At 45.3% G+C, this 19,592-nt stretch overlaps 1 protein-coding gene across 1 annotated transcript in view; it reads left to right on the top strand.

Moving 5' to 3' along the window:
- Positions 1 to 436: 436 nt before the first annotated feature.
- Positions 437 to 19,592, top strand: part of LOC123360961 (protein AHNAK2-like) — a 30,749-nt gene continuing 11,593 nt past the window's right edge. The window contains exon 1 of the mRNA XM_045001291.1: positions 437 to 598. Within this exon, the coding sequence (XP_044857226.1) occupies positions 577 to 598 (22 nt within the window). The 5' untranslated portion in view covers positions 437 to 576. The remainder of the gene's footprint in view (positions 599 to 19,592) is intronic.

Below are 19,592 nucleotides of genomic sequence, written 5' to 3'. Positions count from 1 at the left end.
AACGCTCAGTATACACATGCCACTGCTCTGTATTCTCATCAAAAGGCTCCAGGGGCCTGGTCAGAGTAGCCATGATTTTTAGTTTCACTTTCACACTCAGTGCAAACAAGCAGCTTTTTTGTTTGTTTGTTCTTTACCTTAAGTTCTACTTCCTTCTGTTACTGGAGCAGCACCGGAGTCTCACCCTCGTCGCCAGTGTTGTATCCTTGGGGCAGCCGGTGTAGGAAGCAATCACTTGAGGCCAGAGAGCAGGCAGCTAACCAAAACCTCCATTTTATTTACATATATACAGAGAGCTCCCTCAGCCGGTTGAAACCGGTTGAGCTAACCCATAATAATCTAACTCAGTTGCCATAGCAACAAAACCCATGACAACCAAATACACAACAATGTTAGGATATTGAGCTATTTTTAATTGTTACGTTGGTAGCTTCAGTACCTGCAGGTGCTTTCAGATTCTTGTCCACAGCATGGAGCCAGCTAGGCAGGCATCTTTTCAGACATTTAATGAAAAGCCTGGGCATCTGTAGAAGCAGCTGAAAGCAGAGAGGTGGAGCCAGCATCCTATGACCTCCTATGACCTCTCCACAGACCACCAGTAAGTGCTCCAGAGTCCTATAGTGAGCGACAGTCCACAATTTGACTGACCGTTGCCTTATAGCTATTTGTGTTTGGTTTTTTATTTTGTACCTGGCTCAGATGCCTCATGTTAGTTGCCCTATAAATAGGGCCCTACCAAATTCTTGGCCGTGAAAAAAGTGTCACAGACCATGAAATCTGGCTATTGTAGGGGGGCCGTGGTATTATCATCCTTACTTCTGTGCTGCCTTCAGAGCTGGGCAGCTGGAGAGTGGTGGCTGCTGGCCAAGCCCCTAGCTCAGAAGGCAGTGCCGCCACCAGCAGTAGCGCAGAAGTATGGTATTGCCACTCTTACTTCTATATTGCTGCTGGTGGCAATGCTGTCTTCAGAGCTGAGTGCCCGGCCAGCAGCTGCCACTCTCGGCCGCCCAGCTCTGAAGGCAGTGCTGAAGTAAGGGTGGCAATACCGTGAAGCCTCCTACACTACCCAAGGGTAGCTTTGCAACCCCCCAATCTCTTTTGGGTTGGGACCCCCCACAGTTACAACACTGTGAAATTTAAGATTTAAATATCTGAAACCATGAGAATCAAGATTTTTAAAAATGCTGTGACCGTGATATTTACCAAAATGGACCGTGAATTTGGTAGGGCCCTACCTCTAAATGAATTCAATTAAGAGTTAAGTGACAAAGTACTTGATCTTTTGTGAAAATATTTAAAGTTAAACTGATTCAAAAGCTAGCTTTAAACAAATTGAATAGTTATCACTGGGTACAGGATGGAAATGATCATGCAGCGTCCCCTTAGCATTTAACTTGTCATAATATCAGTTTCACAGGAGTCCAGTGAAGCTTTGCTCGACACAACGAAATCTGGGTAGTTGAGGATTTGGTACTATGTAATTAAATGATCAGCAGCTACCATATAAGTCCCATGACATGTGCATTTCAAATTATAGCAGTACCCTGTATCCCAGTCATTTATCTTGTGTTCACTAGTCAAAAAACAGATACTTCCTAATGTCTATAGGAAAGTCAATGGCCGCTTGGAATCAGACTCTGTTAGAATCTCTCTCAACAGAGCTATACATGGAGCTCAGATAATTTTCCATTGAGGACTCCCCCAAATGATGAAACCCTTTGAAAATAGTTTTGATAATGGAAAAATACTGGACAAAGAGGCAGCATGCAGGCTGTGCTCAGATAGCTAATATCAATAGAAAATGTTGATTTTTCCTATAGACAATAATACCTTACCCTGACATTTGTACAGCCTGGAAGAAAAGGGTTATTTAAAATAAATAATGAAGCAACAATAACATAAATCTGGTCTGGCAGAATATAGATTAAGTTATTCTATTTTAGAAATGGCTTGAACTTTTCTTTAGATAGGAAACTTCTTCCTGTAGGTAGGAAATTCTTTCTTTAAACAAAAAAAGCTGGGTAGCCTAGTCCAGTGACCTGGGCAGTGACACGTACACCTCCCTCACCTGGGGGTGGGGGTGGTGACTAACACACCCAACCCAGCAATCTCTGCCCTCCATACCTGGCTGGGCCTACGGGACGGACCCGCCTCTCCTGGGGCCGCGTCTTCCTGAGGCAACATGTGGCGGGAGGAGGGGGTTTCTGTCCCTGACTCTAGCACTGATCTGCTGTGTTAAGCAAGTCACATCAGCTCCGTTTCCTCTCCCGTCATGTGCCTCGTCCATTTAGACTGTAAGCTCTTTGGGGCAGAGACTCTCTTTCACTTTGTGTTTGTACAGTGCCTAGCACAATGGGACTCTGACCTTGGTAGAGGTTTCTCGATGCTACCAAAATACAAACAATAATAGAAACTGAGAAAATTCAAACCATTGGCTTATGTGTCATTGAATCAGATAAAAGGATTTTGAGTGAGCAGGCTGTGAATGCCTTGGGGTCTGATCCCAAGAGGCCATTGATTTCCAAAGGCTTTGGATCCATCCCGTAACGCCTGGTGAGAGCTCCCAGTACTGCTCCCTGCACAAATAAGACAATTTTCTATGTTTCATTTCAGACAGAGGCTCTGTTTGGATCACTGTAGGTTAAAGCCAACCCAGCCGCACTGTTCCCATTTCTAATGTTTTCCACTCTCGATATTCTTCTTTTTAATGTTGGTGGCTCCTGTGCCAAAAAAGGTGTTTCCTCCCACAGTCTCCTCAGATTGTTTTGTAATTCCATTTTTCAGTCCCCAGAGAGCGAAGGTTAGTCATAAGAAGGCTTTTGGCTATCAGATTCATGTGTGGTTCGCTATAGCAACAAACAAAAGCATTAGTCAGAAACTGGCAGGGAGCTATAAACACATATTTTTAGAGATATTACCCAGAGTTTGCTTAATTTATGTGGTACTCCGTTGCCACACAACAGCACCCTCGTGGGGCTGTCTATGCTTTTTGAGTAAAAACCTTAAAGAAAATCTGCAAAAACATACTACAGTGAAATTAAAGGGGTTTTAATTGATGCTGTAATTTAAAGATCACAGGCCAAATTCTGCTGTTATACCCATGTAAATTCAACCCTGTTATACTAAAGTCAGTGGAGTTGGTCTGAATTTACACCATTGTAACAGAATATGGCCCTATGTTCATGGAACAACAAGGGAGGCATCCCGAGTGAAATTAATCCTGCTTCTTTGCTGTATTCTCCTCCCTAATTTGACTGCAGCACAGGGATTAGGTATAAAAGAAAGTGGTTTGCAATCTGTGGTTTAATCTCACTGCAGACATGCTTGGAAAGGAGTATCTGCAGCCTTACAGTGAGAAGTGAAGAATGATGAGCTGCAGGGGCAGCATGACTTAGCTAGAGACTCTCTCTCTCTGGTAATGCTGCAGCCCAACCATTTGTCTTCTCTTTAGCTCCACCACTTCTGGAATCTAAACCTTTCCCTTTTTCTGACAGCTTCACTTAATAAGAAACACATGCATGTCAAACATATCTTCCAGCATCCTTGGGCTGGAACTGTTCAGCAGGGAGATTCTCGTGTTAACTAGAAGCCGGAAGGGCACATTTGCAGACTGCTCCCTTCGTACACGTGGTTGCAAAAGTGTGCCTGCATCTACATGGGGAAAACATCTCTGCATGGAATTTCAACAGCTTAACAGCTACGGGTTCCCTTGTGTTAGACTTTGCACTTATAAAACTCATTGAGCCCACTTGCAGCTGCAGTAGACTATTCAAAGTGTGCACACAGGTGTCAACGTTTTTCAAGCATGTGTGTAGGTGTTGTGCATGTGCAATGCATGCTGTGCATATACACACACGTGAAGGCTGTAGGAAGGCCCACTTCTAAGTAAGGTGACCATATTTCTCTATGCGGAATACTGGGCAACTGGTAAAATTACTCATATTCAAGCGAGTTCAATGGCAAACAATCAGAACTATGAAGTACAAACATTCAAATCAACCTCAAGTTGACTGAACCTCCGTTAAAAAGAAATACTGCACAGCTGGATTCTTTTGATTTACCTTCTTATCTTTAAGGATTTAGGGTTCACACAGGGAGGAGTGACACACACACAGGGAGAGGTGACACACACACGTACACCTCTCTCCCTCGCGGGGGAGGTGACTGGCCCACCCAACCCAGCAATCTCTGCTCTCCATACCTGGCTGGGCCTCCGGGATGGACCCACCTCTCCCAGTACCTAGGGTCACGTCTTCCTGACAGGGGGAGGGGGCGGGAAGTACACAGGGTCACATGCTCCTTCTCCCCAGATTTCTGCCAGGGTTCATACCAGAATGTGGCCAGCAGCAGCCTTTCCGCACTGTGCGGGAGGGAAAGGACAGGAGCTACTTCCAGCTCCAGGGGAGGACGAGGGGATAAGGGATGACCTGGCCCATGTCTTTGCAGAGCTCCTCTCTTCTGTGTGCGCACACCCTCCCCCCCACCCCCCCACCATGGCTGGAAGCAGCTTATCCCTTCCTGCCCGCACACTCGCACAGTGTCAAAAGGCAGCTAACACCTCCAGGCTGCTGCTGGCCACCGACATAACCCACTGCTTCCTGTCTCCCAGCTACAGCATGGGCAGGAAGGGGTTAGGCCGCCCCAAGGCTGCATTGTGCACCAGGGCCCAAGGAACCTGACTGCAGGGGCTTCAGTGAACCCGGACAGAGAGTGGCTCAGCAGGGGAGGGTGGGTGCCGAGGGGACAGAGCAGCCCCCCCCCCCCCGGGGGCAGGACCCATGGTGGAGGGGTGGTAAGGGGCGGTGAAGAGGGCCAGGGGCCTGCTGTGTAGCCTGCAGGTTCGGGGCATGAACAGCCTGGAAATCCCTTCCCCCCACCACCACTCGAGCTCATCTGAGGGGTAGAGAGGCTTCCTCATGCCAGCTCTGTGCAAGGTTTTGAGACATGCAGGGCTTGGCTCCTCCTGGCCAGCCCAGCCAGAGGCAGTGGGGGAAGGAAGGAGCCTGCCGGCCTGGCTGTTAGTGAGCTGAGTGCTTCAACCAGGGGCTGGTTCTCCTCACAGCGCTGGGAGCGGGACATGCCCTACCAGTGTGGCTATGGAGGAGCAGCAGGGCTGGGAGGTGAAGGGGCAAAGCAGGGAGAGGACAGCGCGAGGCGGAGCACGTAAAGGGTGGATGGGTGGGCAGCAGAGGCGACACGGAACTGGCCGCTGCCTGGCACCTACCCGCACTCACCAGTCACTGCAGCTCACACTGCGTAGCCAGAAACAGGACTGGGGGGCAAGGCCCTGCCGGCTGAGAGCTGGCACGCAGAAGGCGCTGTGCTGATGACCAGCAGCGGAGTGTCTGGCCCCGCGTGCTGCATCTTCGCCCCGCCACCAGCTTTGCAACCCCACTCCCATCGTTGGCCACTGGACCTCCCCCACCCCCAATCACTGCTGGGCAGCTGGCAAGCGGGGATCCAGTCGGCAGCAGGACCCGCCAGTACTGATGGAGGGAGACAGAAAATATGGGACAATTTGCCTGTTTTTAAGAAAAAGTTAGGACGCCTGCAGGAGGGCTTAAATACGGGACTGTCCCTTTAAAAACAGGACATCTGGTCACTCTACTTCTAAGAGACCAGCCATTCAGAATAGAGAATCTATCAAATAATCATGGCCAAAAACAAGTTTCAGAAGTAATTAACTCTTTTCTCAAATTGAATCCATTGAAATACATCACAAGGCAGTGCTGATAGATCAGTGTGGTCTGAGCTCAAGAATGAGAATCAGGAAATCCTGAGTGTTAGTCCCAGTTCTGTTCTCATTCCTTGTGGAAGTCAGTTATTGTGTGTATAAAGCACTTGAAAATCTGTCCCTGAGTCCTTTTCACAACCTACCCCTTTTGATTTGATATTAGGAGTGCTGAGCACTTGCCACGTTCACTGAAGGCAGTGGGAGTTCAGCTTTTCTGAATATCAGGTCACTGGGTCTCAGTTTCCCCATAAGTAAAATGGGTATATACCATAGTCAGATGATGATTAGGTAATGTTTCAAATGTGCTTTAAAGATGAAGGGCCAAATTTTATTCTCAGTGACACTGGCATAAACTGGAGTGACACTTGAATCTGGCCCAAAGCATACAATATACAACAAAATATTTTAATTATTGGTATAGATGTTAAAATGCTATTAAAATCACAGTTGAAGTAGGAATCCTAAAACTGCTGTGTCTAAAAATGCAACAAGGGTTCAGATTTCAAACAATTTCCCCCCCCTTATGAAAAACAGATTGGACAATATCAAGTTACATGGTGCAATCATCCTTTTTTGGTTTTTGTTGTTGTTTTATTGACTGGGAGCCTAGTCTTGCAAACACTTGCTACTGGACCTAGTGCTTAATATTGGAAGTAGTCCCATGGAAATCAATGAGGCTTTTCATTGTACTGAGCATTATGCCTGGCAGTAAATGCTTGTGGGATCAGGCCTTCTTATTTTGCCAAGCATTTTTTAACCTGTTTCTTTGTTTGTTTTTATTATTTCCATAATATCTAATGCCCAATGGTTTTTTAAAAAATGGAACTGAGAAGAGACGCATTGATTCTTATCTGCTGCCCCTGGGCAGGAAGCCTGGAACATTTGGCTCACTAGGGTTTAGCTCCAGTTGTGTCATCCTAAAGGCAGGATAGCAGTTTCTGTAGGATTACGTACAGTCTGCTTTTGCAGTCCTAAGAACATAAGAAAACAGAAACATAGGCCTGAAAGGGATCTCTCCAGTCACTAAGTCCAATCCCTGCTATCGCAGGCAACCCTTCCATATAACACCTTTCACAAACTTACCAGGCTCCATATTAAAACCAGTTAGGTTTCTTGCCCCCACTACTCTTATTAGGAGGCTGTTCCAGAATCATGCTCCTCTGATAAGAAACCTAATTTCCACCTAAAATTTACTCATGGCCAGTTTATATCCATTTGTTCTTGTGCCAACATAGTCTGTTAGCTTCCGGAGCTCTTCTTCCTCTCTGGTGTTTAATTCCCTGATGTGTTTCTAGAGAGCAATCAGCTCCCCTCTCGCCCATTGTTTTGCAAGGCTGAACAAGCCAAACTCTTCGCCCCCTCTCAGAAGATAGGCTCTCCATCCCTTTGCTCATCCTAGTAGCTGGGCTCTGCACCTTTTCCAGTCTGAATTCATCTTGCTTGAACGTGGGTGACTAGAATCCTACCCAGTATTCCAGCTGAGGTTTTATAACCAGTGCCTTGTAAAATGGTATCAGTACCTCTCTGTCTCCACTGGAAACACCTCACTACCATTCTCTTCCTCATCCCCACCCGGAGACTGCTCTTCCTCTACTTCCTTAAGGGAGCAGCTCAAGGCTGACTTCAGGATGGCCCGTTGTTCCCCTCCATCAGTGCTGTTGTGCAATACTGCAGGGTAATATGTGCAGCAATCTTTCTGTGACTTGCAATGGCTCCGCAAGGCTTGGGGAGCAGTGTCAGACCTCTTGCCATCACTGCAGGCTGGCAGTCAGGACCTCTAGTGCATGTGGCTGTTCCTTGGTGCGGGACCAGCGTGTGCCTCGCTCTAGAAAGGAACCGTTCACTGCAGTTAATGAACAGGAAGCTGGGGCCGTGGCTGTGTTCGCATGCTTGCCGATCATGCCTCCTTGAAACCAGGAAGTAAGGCAGGGTGGAAGAAGGCATACGTTAAAGTAGGCCACCCTCTCCTATAACCTACACTTTACAGTTCCTTGGTGTGTATATTACCCACTCTTCCACTCAAGGGACCTGATTTTCCACTGCCTTGCCATGAAGTGTAGTCATTACAACTGTGCACAGTGGGTGTAAATCTGTTTTGAACAGGGGTAAATGATGACATACAGTGCAAGCTAGTGGAGGCTCCAGCCCACACACTGTTAAATAGGTCTAAGGGAGTCTAAGTGGGTCAGATTCTCCTTTCACTTACATTGGTTTTCCATTGATGTGACTCCATTCACTTCAGTGAAGTCAATCCTGATTTACAATGAGATCAGAGTCAGGACAAGGAGTCTAATTTACACTCCTGGTTGAGCTCCCCCTGCCCACCAGGAGGTTGTGTTTGGGTCCCAACACCCCGGGCCCCTGTGCTTTAAGCTGCCTGAGGGCTTGTCTTCATTTAAAACACTACAGTGGCCCAGCTCCGCTGCTGTAGCACTTCAGTATAGACACTATGAACGCCAACAGGAGAGGTTCACTGAGAGGTGCTAGCTAGGTCGATGGAAAAATTCTTCCTCTCTATACCACGGGTTAGGTCGGCTTACTTACATTGTTCAGGGCACATCCTGAGCGACATAGCTGGGTTGACCTAACTTTTTAGTGTAGACCAGGCCTGAGGCTGGGTAGGCTCCAGCACTCTCTCTTTCTTTGAGCTTTCTGGCACACGCCCTGGGCACAGGCTCTCTGTCTGTTATCCCTTCAAGGAAATGGGGCCTCGCAGTCCAGCTGCCCTAGGCTCCCAGGACGAATGCTGAGCCCCAGAAGACACCACAGGGGCTCATGCACACCCTCTCCCAGAGCACCAACCTGGTGGATGCACTAGTTTACCACTTAACTCGTCAGGGACATGTGATAATCGAAGCACATAACCCCAGGGGTTTGCAAAAAAGGGAATCTAAAACAATTACTCTTTACATTAGACAGCACAAAAAAGATGCAGATTCAGGCAAACTGAGGAATATCTGCATATATTTCCCTGCCTCAGTTTCCTTACCACTTTGGAGAATTTGTTGGGATTCAGGCAGAGTTCTCTACAGCAGTGGTTCTCAAACTAGGGCCTCCACTTGTTCAGGAAAAGCCCCTGGCGGGCTGGACCGGTTCGTTTACCTGCCACGTCCGCAGGTTTGGCCGAACGCAGCTCCCACTGGCCACGGTTTGCCGCTCCAGGCCAATGGGGGCTGCAGGAAAGGCAGCCAGCATGTCCCTCAGCCTGTGCCACTTCCTGCAGCCCCCATTGGCCTGGAGTGGCTAATCACAGCCAGGGGGAGCCACAGTCGGCCAAACCTGTGGACACGGCAGGTAAACGAACCGGCCCGGCCCGCCAGGGACTTTTCCTGAACAAGCGGCGGCCCTAGTTTGCGAACCACTACTCTAAAGTGTCCAGATACCCACTCCTTCAGCTCATGGCTTCTCTGAATCAGGGAGTCTCCCTCTCTTTCTTTTCCGGCTCAGCTTTGTTTGGTCTTACGCTGGGCTGAATCGATCCCTCGGTCAGAAAAGTCCCTCTGCTACAAAAAAATATGCCTCTTTGTTCCTCCCACTTGCCCCAACCTTCATTTTTTGATTCTGAGAGTCTCTCTGTGCTTATAAGTAGGACCCTACCAAATTCCCGGCCATAAAAAATGCATCACGGACCATGAAATCTGGTTTTTCGTGCACTTTTATCCTATACTATAAAAATACCCGATAATATAGGATAAACGTATACACAAGTACACAGCATTTCTTAAACTGGGGGTCCTGACCCAAAAGGAGGGGTCTCAAGGTTATTGTGGGGGTGGAAGGGGCATGATATTGCCACCCTTACTTCTGTGCTGCTGCTGGCAGCAGCACTGCTTTCAGAGCTAGGCACCCAGCCTGCAGTTGCTGCTCTCCAGCTGCCCAGCTCTGAAAGCAGCACAGAAGTAAGGGTGGCACCATGACACCCCCCCACACACACACACTATAGCCTTGTAAACCCCCCTTTTGGGTCAGGGCCCCAGTTTGAGAAACGCTGAGTATTAAGGGCTTTGCATGTTTATATTTTGCCGTTTTTAAATACAAATTCATGTTTTGTTACAACACCGTGAAATTTAAGATTTAAATATCTGAAACCATGAAATTCAAGATTTTTAAAATGCTATGACCATGAAATTTACAAAAATGGACCATGAATTTGATAGGGTCCTATTTATAGCGTCCTACCACTAACCCTGGTTTCTTTGTTTCCTCTTTTCTTTTCCCAACCCCAACCTCCTTCAGAGAAGCTGGAGAAAACTAGTTCTCCAAGTTTCAGCCACCCTGTTGTCCTAAGGTGCTTCCATCTGAATGGGAGCCATTCAGGTTAACGGCTCTCCATTGTCCCTGGTCTCAGGGGGCGGCTCTAGCTTTTTTGCTGCCTCAAGCATGGCAGTCAGGCAGCCTTTGGCGGCTTGCCTGCGGGAGGTCCGCCGGTCCCGCGGCTTCAGTGTACCCACCGCCGAATTGCCGCCGAATCCGCGGGACCAGCGGACCTCCCGCAGGCGCGCCACTGAAGGCTGCCTAACTGCCGCCCTCACAGGGACCAGCAGGGTGCCCCCCGCAGCTTCCTGCCCCAGGCACGCGCTTGGAGTGCTGGTGCCTGGAGCCACCGCTGCCTGGTCTGGGAGAAACATGCTACAGCCCTAATAGCAGAGGGTGTCATTCAGTGATATAAAATCAACCAGAATTCATAAATTGTATGTAGATTCCCCAAATCATCATAGCTTTTGTATATATTACCTCTGAACATGGCACTACTATTTTTTTGTGAAGAAAATGTTAACTATGTAGCTCCAGGAAGAATGCACTCTGAATTTATTTTAATTCACAAAATATGTTTAACCTTTACATGTGAATAGTTCTCCATGCCAAGCTACATGATAAAAAGACAGCTATGCATTTAGATAAAGATGCCATTATTTTCTACTTAATAGAACTGCTTTGTACATCTGGAACTATTATGCATCAGGGTTAGGATTAGTAATGCAAGGCAAGACACAATTTTTTTAGATTTTTGAAACAACTCCACCCCTCTCAGTTCATTCATGCTGGAGCTAGAAAGTACAGCATGAATGAACAATTTATGTTCTCTACTATATGAGACTTAAAAGGAAACCCAAGACACTATCAAGGAGATAATTTTTAAAGCTATAAAAATATTTTCACTATTGTTTATAATAACCCTTGTGAAACATACAACTGAAATCTGATTCCTTAACTAAACCGCATTTTTCTCCGTTGTGTTGTGTGTGAACATTGGTTTGTTATTTTTGGGTGCCCCAGCTGTGCTGGATTGATGGCGCTGACACTGCTTCCAGGGAGCGAGGAGGGAGAGGTGCAGGGTGAAGAACATTAAATGGTTCACATGGACTTTGCAAAAACTACAATAACTCATCGATTAAATTTGTGATCTTCAAGCTCCAGCACTGTCTGTCCCTCTGTAACAGCCATGATCTTATGATCTTAAATGTACTTTCTAATCACTTGAAGATAATTATCTAATTTCCAACAATGTAACTGCAAGCTCAGAAAACAGATTATGATTATTTAACAAATACATAAAGAGTAGCTTTTCAAACTGCATCCTCGCATGGTTAAAACATACTGGATCAAATTTACCCCCTGTATAACTAGGCCAGATTTTCAAAAGAGATCAGCTCCCATTTAGGAACCAAAATAAACGGTCAGGATTTTTCAGAAGAGATCAGTGTTTTGAGTGCTCTGCTTTTTTTGACAATCTGGTTCTTATTTAGGTGCCTAACTACTAGCTGAGGTTTTTTGAAGATCTGGTGTCAATTGGGGGTTCTGACTACTTGCAAATCTGTCCCCCTTCAGGTCAACCCAACCAAACTTCAGTTTTGTTTAAGTCAGTGGAATAGCACCAGGGATGAATCTGGCTGTATCTAGATTAATCTGGAAATCCAGATTCCCTTTTGTGAACCCAGAGTTTACAGTTTCCAGAAACTTTCTGAATTTAAAAGACTTTCCTCCCCACTGAAGTACATACAAATAAAGCAAAGTGTTCTGTGCCAAATATTATGTTGCTACAGCCACGGTGTCTTGGCAGAAAAGATTTTTATCTAACTAAATTTAGGAAACTAATAATGTCTGTGATATAAAATATTTTCCCATAGAAAATTTCTGTTGCATTTCCCCCCACACTCAGACTTTCATTATTGCTCTTAAATGGAGTAATTTAAGTTACAAGTCTTTTCTTCTGTAATGTTTAACATCAAAACAAGTTGCTTTCCTCAAATAGCAAAGCAGTTTCCAAGGGCAGATATTTGAGTCTTTATAAATGGTTGTGCAAAAGCTACCATGTTTTGAATGCATTCCTGTTTTGAAAGGGAATGTTCCTGGATACCACAATGGTGTGCAAAGTAACATCACCTGACTAATATGTTCAAATCCAGAGTTATGAGTGGCGGTGATGTAAAGTCCATATGTGCTACATTTGGTTTTATATGAATATGAATTGATGCTGTCAGCATTATTCCTACTGGACAAATGTCCACACCACAGCAAACACCATTAGAACTGGTATTAACTGGTGGGAGGGAAGGGGGCGTGAGAGGGGAGTTTGTTTGGTTTGGTTTTATGGCCATAGGGAGGACAAGAATGAGTTGCATTACCTCGTCGCCTCTCCAGGTCGATGCTGAATCACATTAGGAGGACAGTGGAATCTTACAGCCATGCTCATGCTGTACCTGTTCTCTGGTTAGACAGAGAACTAAAGTCTCCAGGGCTGCCAGTCTAGTACACCTCAAGCAATACATTCATTTTTTATTCGATCAATATTTAAATTGGAACCAGGCTGAGCTTTGACAGTGAAACAGGAAATCTACTGTAGAAAACACTTGGGTCTTTGGCTCAGTGGGTTGGAGACGCAAAACAATGCAGTATAGATAACATGCTTAAGCTTGAGGGATCTTATTTCACATTAGATACTCACTGCCTGCCTTTTTAGAGGCATAATGCTGAATACACAGCTATCTAGAAGGAAAGTATATTAGGGAATTATTCCACTACATTGTGAAGGAAAGCCAGAGACTCGGTTTTACCTGGATAGACTGGTTTGTGATACGGATCAAGGATTAGCTTAATGAGAGTCCGTTTATTATGGAAAAAAGGCTGCAATTTAATTAACCAAAACAATAGACAGTCAGTTGTTGTGACAAGTTGTAACTCCCTTGTAATTCCAAAATTCCCAAGCCTGGTGAGACACTAAGATCACACACAAGCCCCTGAGGGCCTGCTTAAAATACAAAAATCTCAATAGGACATTGCCACAGGCTTCCACTCACCGCTGGGGCACCTCCTTGTGGCCACGCCTGATGATTAGCTCCACTCAGATGCCATATCCCTTTCCTCGCCCCATGGTCTCACTCTCTCTCTAGGACTTGGTGTACTCCTTCTTTGTGACTCAGTCATCCAGCCAGGTCACTATAATCCTCCCTTCCAGGGTATCAAAGTCCTATCAGCCAACTGTCCCAGGCAGTCTTTGGCCCCACTGCCCAGTCTGTGCCACTTCTCCAGCAGCTGGTAGGGGATCCCAGGCCTGCCCTGCACTCCGGGTTCCAGTCCTATGTCCAGCAACTGCAGTCTGCTTATGCCCTGACCTAGTTGCTATTTCCCTGGACTCCTTCCTACTTCTCTGGTTTTATCTTCTGGCCTCGCCAGGGTTTATCAGCCCAAACTTTCTCCTCCCAGGGAATAACTGCAGACTACCTAACACCATAGCCCTGGACACATCTCCTTCTTCCAGGGAGTGGCTGCAGACTACTTCCCTGTCACCCCTTTCTGCTGCCAACCTCTGGCTTTATACCAGCCCAGCCTTCACCTGCTCAACTGAGCTTCATCTTCCATCAGTCTTTCAATCCCTGGCTCTCCCTCAGTTGCAGCCAATCAAGCTAATTAACCTTACTTAATCTACTCTGCCTTGTGAGTGGAGGTGGATATCCGATCACAGGCATAGATTCCAAGGCCAGAAGGACTGTTGTGATCATCTAGTCTGATCTCCTGTATAGCACAGGCCATAAAACTTCCCCAAAATAATTCCTAGAGCAGATCTTTTAGAAAAACCTCCACATCTTGATTTAAGAATTGTCAGTGTTGGAGAATCCACCATGACCCTTTGTAAATTGTTCCAATGATTAATTGCTCTCACCATTAAAATGTATGCCTTATTTCCAGTCTGAATTTGTCTAGCTTCAACTTCCAGCCACTGGATCCTGTTATACTTTTTCTCTGCGAGATTGAAGAGCCCTTTATCAAATATTTGTTCCCCATGTAGGTACTTACAGACTGTAATCAAGTCACCCCGTAACCTTCTTGTTAAACTAACTAGATTGAACTCCTTGGGTGTCTTACTAAAGGCAGGTTTTCTAATCCTTTAATAATTCTCCTGGCTCTTCTCTAAACCCTCTCCAATTTAACAACATTCTTCTTGAATTATGGGCACCAGAACTGGGCACAGCATTCCAGCAGCGAGCACACCAGTGCCAATTACAGCAGTAAAACACATTCTTCAGTGCTGCTTGAGATCCCATGGTTATGCATCCCAAAACTGCATTAGCTCTTTTGGCCACACTGGGAGCTCATGTTCACTACGACTCCTAAATCTTTTTCAGAGTCACTGTTTCCCAGAATAGAGTCCCCCATCCTGGAAGCCCGGGCTACATTCTTTGTTCCCAGATGTATACATTTATATTTAGCTGTATTAAAATGCATATTGTTTGCTTGCACCTAGTTTATTAAGCAATCTAGATTGCTTTAAATCAGAGACCTGTCCTTTTCATTATTTACCACTCCCCCAATTTTTGTGTCATCTGCAAACTTTATGAGTGATGATTTTATATTTTCTTCTAAGTCATTTATAAAGATCTTAAATAGCGTAGGGCCAAGAACCGATTCCTGCAGGGCCTCTACTGGAAACAGACCTGCTCAATGACAATTCTCCATTTACAGTTACATTTTGAGACCCATCAGTTAGCCAATATTTAATCCATTTAACGTGGGACATGTTAATTTTATATTGTTCTAGTTGACATGGGCTTGATTTCCTGTAAGAAATGAGCCATCTCCCAGGTTTGCCCGCACAAGAGCTGTCTCTTGAGTATCACCTATGGTGAGACTGATTCTGAACATTTTCACCATATGCCTTGTTTGGGAGGCAAGCCTGTAACCCATTTCTGGCCTTCCAAATTTTGGCAATGAATTTTGGACCAGTCATAAGATGTGACATATGATTTGAAACTTGAAACAAATATAAAAGTGCTTTCATGCTGGCAGTGAAGGTGTCAGAATGGGAGCGTCATAATTTTAAAAAGACGTTACCATAACTGATGGTAACTTGACTCATTATTAGATCATCCTGACATCCTTGTGGTCATCACTATAACTATGGCATACTATAAAACACTAAGAGAATTCATACAGAAAGGAAGACACATATCAACATCCCATCCTATCTAGGGTGGCCAGATAGCAAGTATGCAAAATCAGGACAGACTGTGGAGGGTAAGAGGCACCTATGTAAGAAAAAGCCCCAAATATTAGGACTGTCCCTATAAAATCGGGACAGCTGGTCACCCTAATCCTATCACATAACAAGACTGAGCAATGTCATAGAAAATTCCTGTATGTCCAAACCAAAAAAACACTAGAGCACAGGAGCCCATTTATCCAGGGAAATTATTCAGGACAAAGCAGAAATCAGAACAAGGCCTAGCATTAATGGGACAGGGCCATTAAAAACACAGAAAACATTGGCTAGATTGACCCAGGATAAAGTTTCTTGAATCTCAGGCCAGGGCCTTTGCCATAAGAGTATACTTCTCCCTCCTGCCACTCCCAGCTGTATTCAAACCAATGGAGAAGGGGAAGAACCAGAAGGGATATATTCAAAGACTTACTATTACTGGGTGGTTTTTATGTCTCTTGGGATATCACTCTTCACTCGTTGGTTATATCCTGCTGAGGGTCCTGCAAATGTGGAGATATTCCCTTAATAAACTTTTGCTGAAGGACTTGTTGTCAAAAGCTACATTACCTCTGGAAAACAACTTTAGTTTTGGGTGTTAGCCTGAAAATGTTCTATTAATAATAGAGATTTCATCCTGGCAAACACAAGAGTTTTTGTGAACCCCACCAAACAGCATTTCCTATAGAGAGCAGGAGAGAAAGTGTAATCATGCTGCAGTGTTCCTCAGCCAAGTGATGAGGAATTGTTGTTCTAGAGATAGTTTGGTGAAACACATTAACCTAGGACCTGGGAAACTTCATTTTGACAATAAAGAAAAAAAGGGGTTGGAAGAAACCCCACTAGCATACTGTCCTTGTTTAAAATATGACACTGAGAAAGCCTGTGTATAGCCCAGCTTGAGAACATTAATTCTCATGCTCCAAAATGTCCTCTAAGTCTGTTAAGTTTATCTTCCAAAGTACAGTGTATAGATGTGCCACTGTGCCAGGAAACAGCTCGTTCCTGAGTGAGCTTGTTAAATTCCTGCTTCTCATTGCAAATGATGGTTCTTTTCGTGAGCAATATGCCTATTCTGGAGATTTTATCTGTGAAGAGGGCATATCAATTAAAACACAATCATTAATAAAATCATCCACCTCCCTTTCCACCTGTGGTTCGTTAGATCCTGTACTTAGCATAGCGTGAATATTCATCCTGCTTTGACTTCCATGTTTCTATCCCTCATCTTTCTCTGATAGTTGGTTAAGCCGAAAGAAAATGTTTTATAAGCCTTACGTTCTTTGGGATAGGAACTGTCTTTTTGGTCTGTTAAAAGCACCTAGCACAAAGGGGTCCTGACTGGGTGTCCTCGGTGAATTGGTAATAAATAAATAAATAATAATAATAAAAGATGCTCCCAGGGGTCAGTCCAATCCACTGGTCCCCAAACTGGGGCACGGAGGAATGCCCAGGGGCGTGGCAGGGCCTGAGGCTGGGAAGGGAGCACCATCTAGCCCCACTCTGCTTCCTGCTCTGCTCCAGCCCTGCCCCTGGCCCCGCTTCTGGTCCCCACTTTTGTTCTGAAGGTCATTAATAATCACTTTTCCTACCCCTGCCTTTTTAAAAAAAGATTCTATTCTCCAGTCATAGAGTACATGGCATGTTCTAGGAAATCTCTACTGAAAATGAGTCTCGCAGTTCTGGGCAGACATTTTCCAGACCTTTCCTAGAGATGCATATTACAGCATTCGATTAACCTGTGGGCATTCAGTTTCAGGCATATATGTACCACATGAAAGACAGGCAAGCATACGGGCCTTATAGCTCATTGTAGTTTTATCAGGAAAAGCCATTTATTGTTTTTTTCCCCCCACAAATACATTTTACCTTCAGCAAGTGAAACTAGAAAGATGTTTCCCTAGCAGCTGAGATTGCTGACTGCCTCAGGAGGGGGAACTGACCAACCAAGACACCCCCAACCCAAATGTGTATCCAAACAGCCCAGAACTTTGGGGAAGTTTAAACCGGAATGTCATAGGCTCATATCAGTGCATAGCCACCAGCACCACTAATGAAAATGGGAAGGACGCCCATGGTAAGCAGGAAGTTTTCCCGGTTTCTCTTTCAAGCAAAATATCCCACGGGGAAGAGGAAAAACTAACAGGCAGGCGCTGAGTCACCCTGTGGATTTTATTGTTCGTGTTCCTGTGTTCAAACAACATTGTCCTTTAAATAAAAACCCCTCTCAGCTGAATTGTAGCTAAGATGTTTTAGCATCAGTTGAATCAGATGCACTAATCAGTCATGTCAGGGCCCTTCAAGACTGCAGTTTCATTAAGCGAATCTACAGGGGGTTTCTTTTATAACAATAGATCTTGAAGCTTATGAAAGTGTTGGCTTTTTTACTCGTTAGTGTAGCAATGGGTCATCATTTCCATTTGTAACTTGAGCAAAAAAAAAAAAGAAGAAGAAGAGAAGAAGGCAGCTCTGGGGAAAATCAGGAGGAATATTGGAATATTTTAGGCAGCTGATTACAATGAGTACAATAACTATTTTTATGCTGCACATACCATTTGCACAGCACATTTAGCAGATGGACTGGCAAATGCTGACTAGTCCAGCCACGTGATGCACTTAGGAAAAAGAAAGTGGTTCTGCTTATTGATTCATGCATCTTTATTACAGTAGATTTTGGAAAGTGCAGAAAAGGAAGCCAAAGAGCAGAGAGTAGTTTAAATACTGCAGATTCATGCTTTTGCTCAGAAAATGGCAAGTAGGAGAGATGATGGGGTTGGTCTGTTTCGCCGTTCTTTTAACATTGGTTTGGATTGTTTGTGATGCTTTTTAATTAAATTAAAAGTTCCAATGTAGGAAACTTCCAATTATGAGAACTTTAGGGAGACCAACCCAAGAATTCACTAGTTTAGTAGAGGCTGGTGGTTGACTGACTGTCCAAAGCTCTGTTGTGATTGGCCACATGAACCTTTTGGAGGATGTCTCAGCTATTCACCAAAGGGCATTCCGCGAGGATCTCACCATTGAGACACAAACAGTCCCCAAGCCCATTAAGTTAACGGGGAAGGTTAATGAGGAATAAAGGTAACAAGGGCAGTGGATGGGAATGCTGGAGGAATGAGTGAAAAAGATGCAGTTACGGGACTGGTGAAGGGTTGAAAGAGGAAAAGTAGCAAGTTTGAACTGCCCTTATCATCACCACCACCACAAAATGCAATGCCACTAGGTGGGGCCCTTTCCGCTACTGTTAACCCTCTTGCTATTGTACAAACCAAAAGCCCAGATTCAAGGACAACCTGCCTATCCAAGAACGGCTCTTATGCATGTGTTTAAATCCCATTGACAATAATGAAACTCAAGCACATGCTTAAAGTTCAGCATGAGCTCAAGTGTTTTCCTGAATCAGGAGCTAACCTAGGAACTGTTTCATATCCTAAATTTAGCATTCGTCAGAGAAAGTGAATTGAATGTGGCTGTTGGGCCACAAACTGCAGCTGCAAGCGCAGCTGGGCTTCTGAGGGCTAGAAGGAAAAAGGAAGAGTTCACATAGGAAGGACACTTTAAAGAAAGAGAAAACGGACTGAGAAAAAATAACCAATAGTTCACATACTAAAAATAATGGAGAAAAGGTGTTAGAAACATTTCTTAAATGTTCTTGCTTGTGCTTTTAATAGACGCTACTCCTCAGAGTGGAGGACTACATTGCACTGATTGCCACAATACTGTATTTTGAAAAAGGGTTTTCAAAGAAAACTTCGTAGAATTACAGAGTTGTTCTCTCACAGCAATCAGCCACTCAAGTCTGTGAGTTAATAGGCACACATCTGGGGTGACCTAAGGCATGGAGCTAAATGCATGTGAGGTGCTTGCACCAGTGTACTACTAATGCACATCTTGGAATGGCTTATTGGTAAAAGGGCTTGTTTAAAACCTCCAAGATTCTAATTATGTAGGTCCCCTGTCACAGGATCCACTCACTCCTAGTGGCGCCTCCTGCTGGCCATCCTGGGGAATAGCTCCAGGCAGGCATTGCGCCCTGGTGGTGTCTCTCCCACCATCCTCTCACCCTGCAGACCTCTCTCACTCCAGGAACCGCAGTCTCCTCTTCATGGTTCAGCTCTTCAGCTGGGTCACCATGTGTTCCCCACTCCTGGGGCATCAGAGTCCTTCTTGGCAAACGGGCTCAGGCAGTCTTTCCACTCACTGCCCTGTTGGTGCCTCTTCATCAGCTACTGGTAAGGGGACCTGGGCCCCCCCTCTACTGGGAGGCCTGGCTCAGGGGCTCTCTCATCAGCAGCCAAGATCTGACCTACCTCATACCTTGCTGCTCTTTCCCCTAAGCCCTGCCTACCTCTCTGGCATTCCCCACCCAGGGAGTAACCGAGG

The sequence above is a fragment of the Mauremys mutica genome, unplaced genomic scaffold (genome assembly GCF_020497125.1).
Source record: "Mauremys mutica isolate MM-2020 ecotype Southern unplaced genomic scaffold, ASM2049712v1 Super-Scaffold_100335, whole genome shotgun sequence".
NCBI lineage: Eukaryota > Metazoa > Chordata > Testudines > Geoemydidae > Mauremys > Mauremys mutica.
Note: the sequence above shows the minus strand (reverse complement) of the source record. Positions and strands in the feature narration are given on the sequence as shown.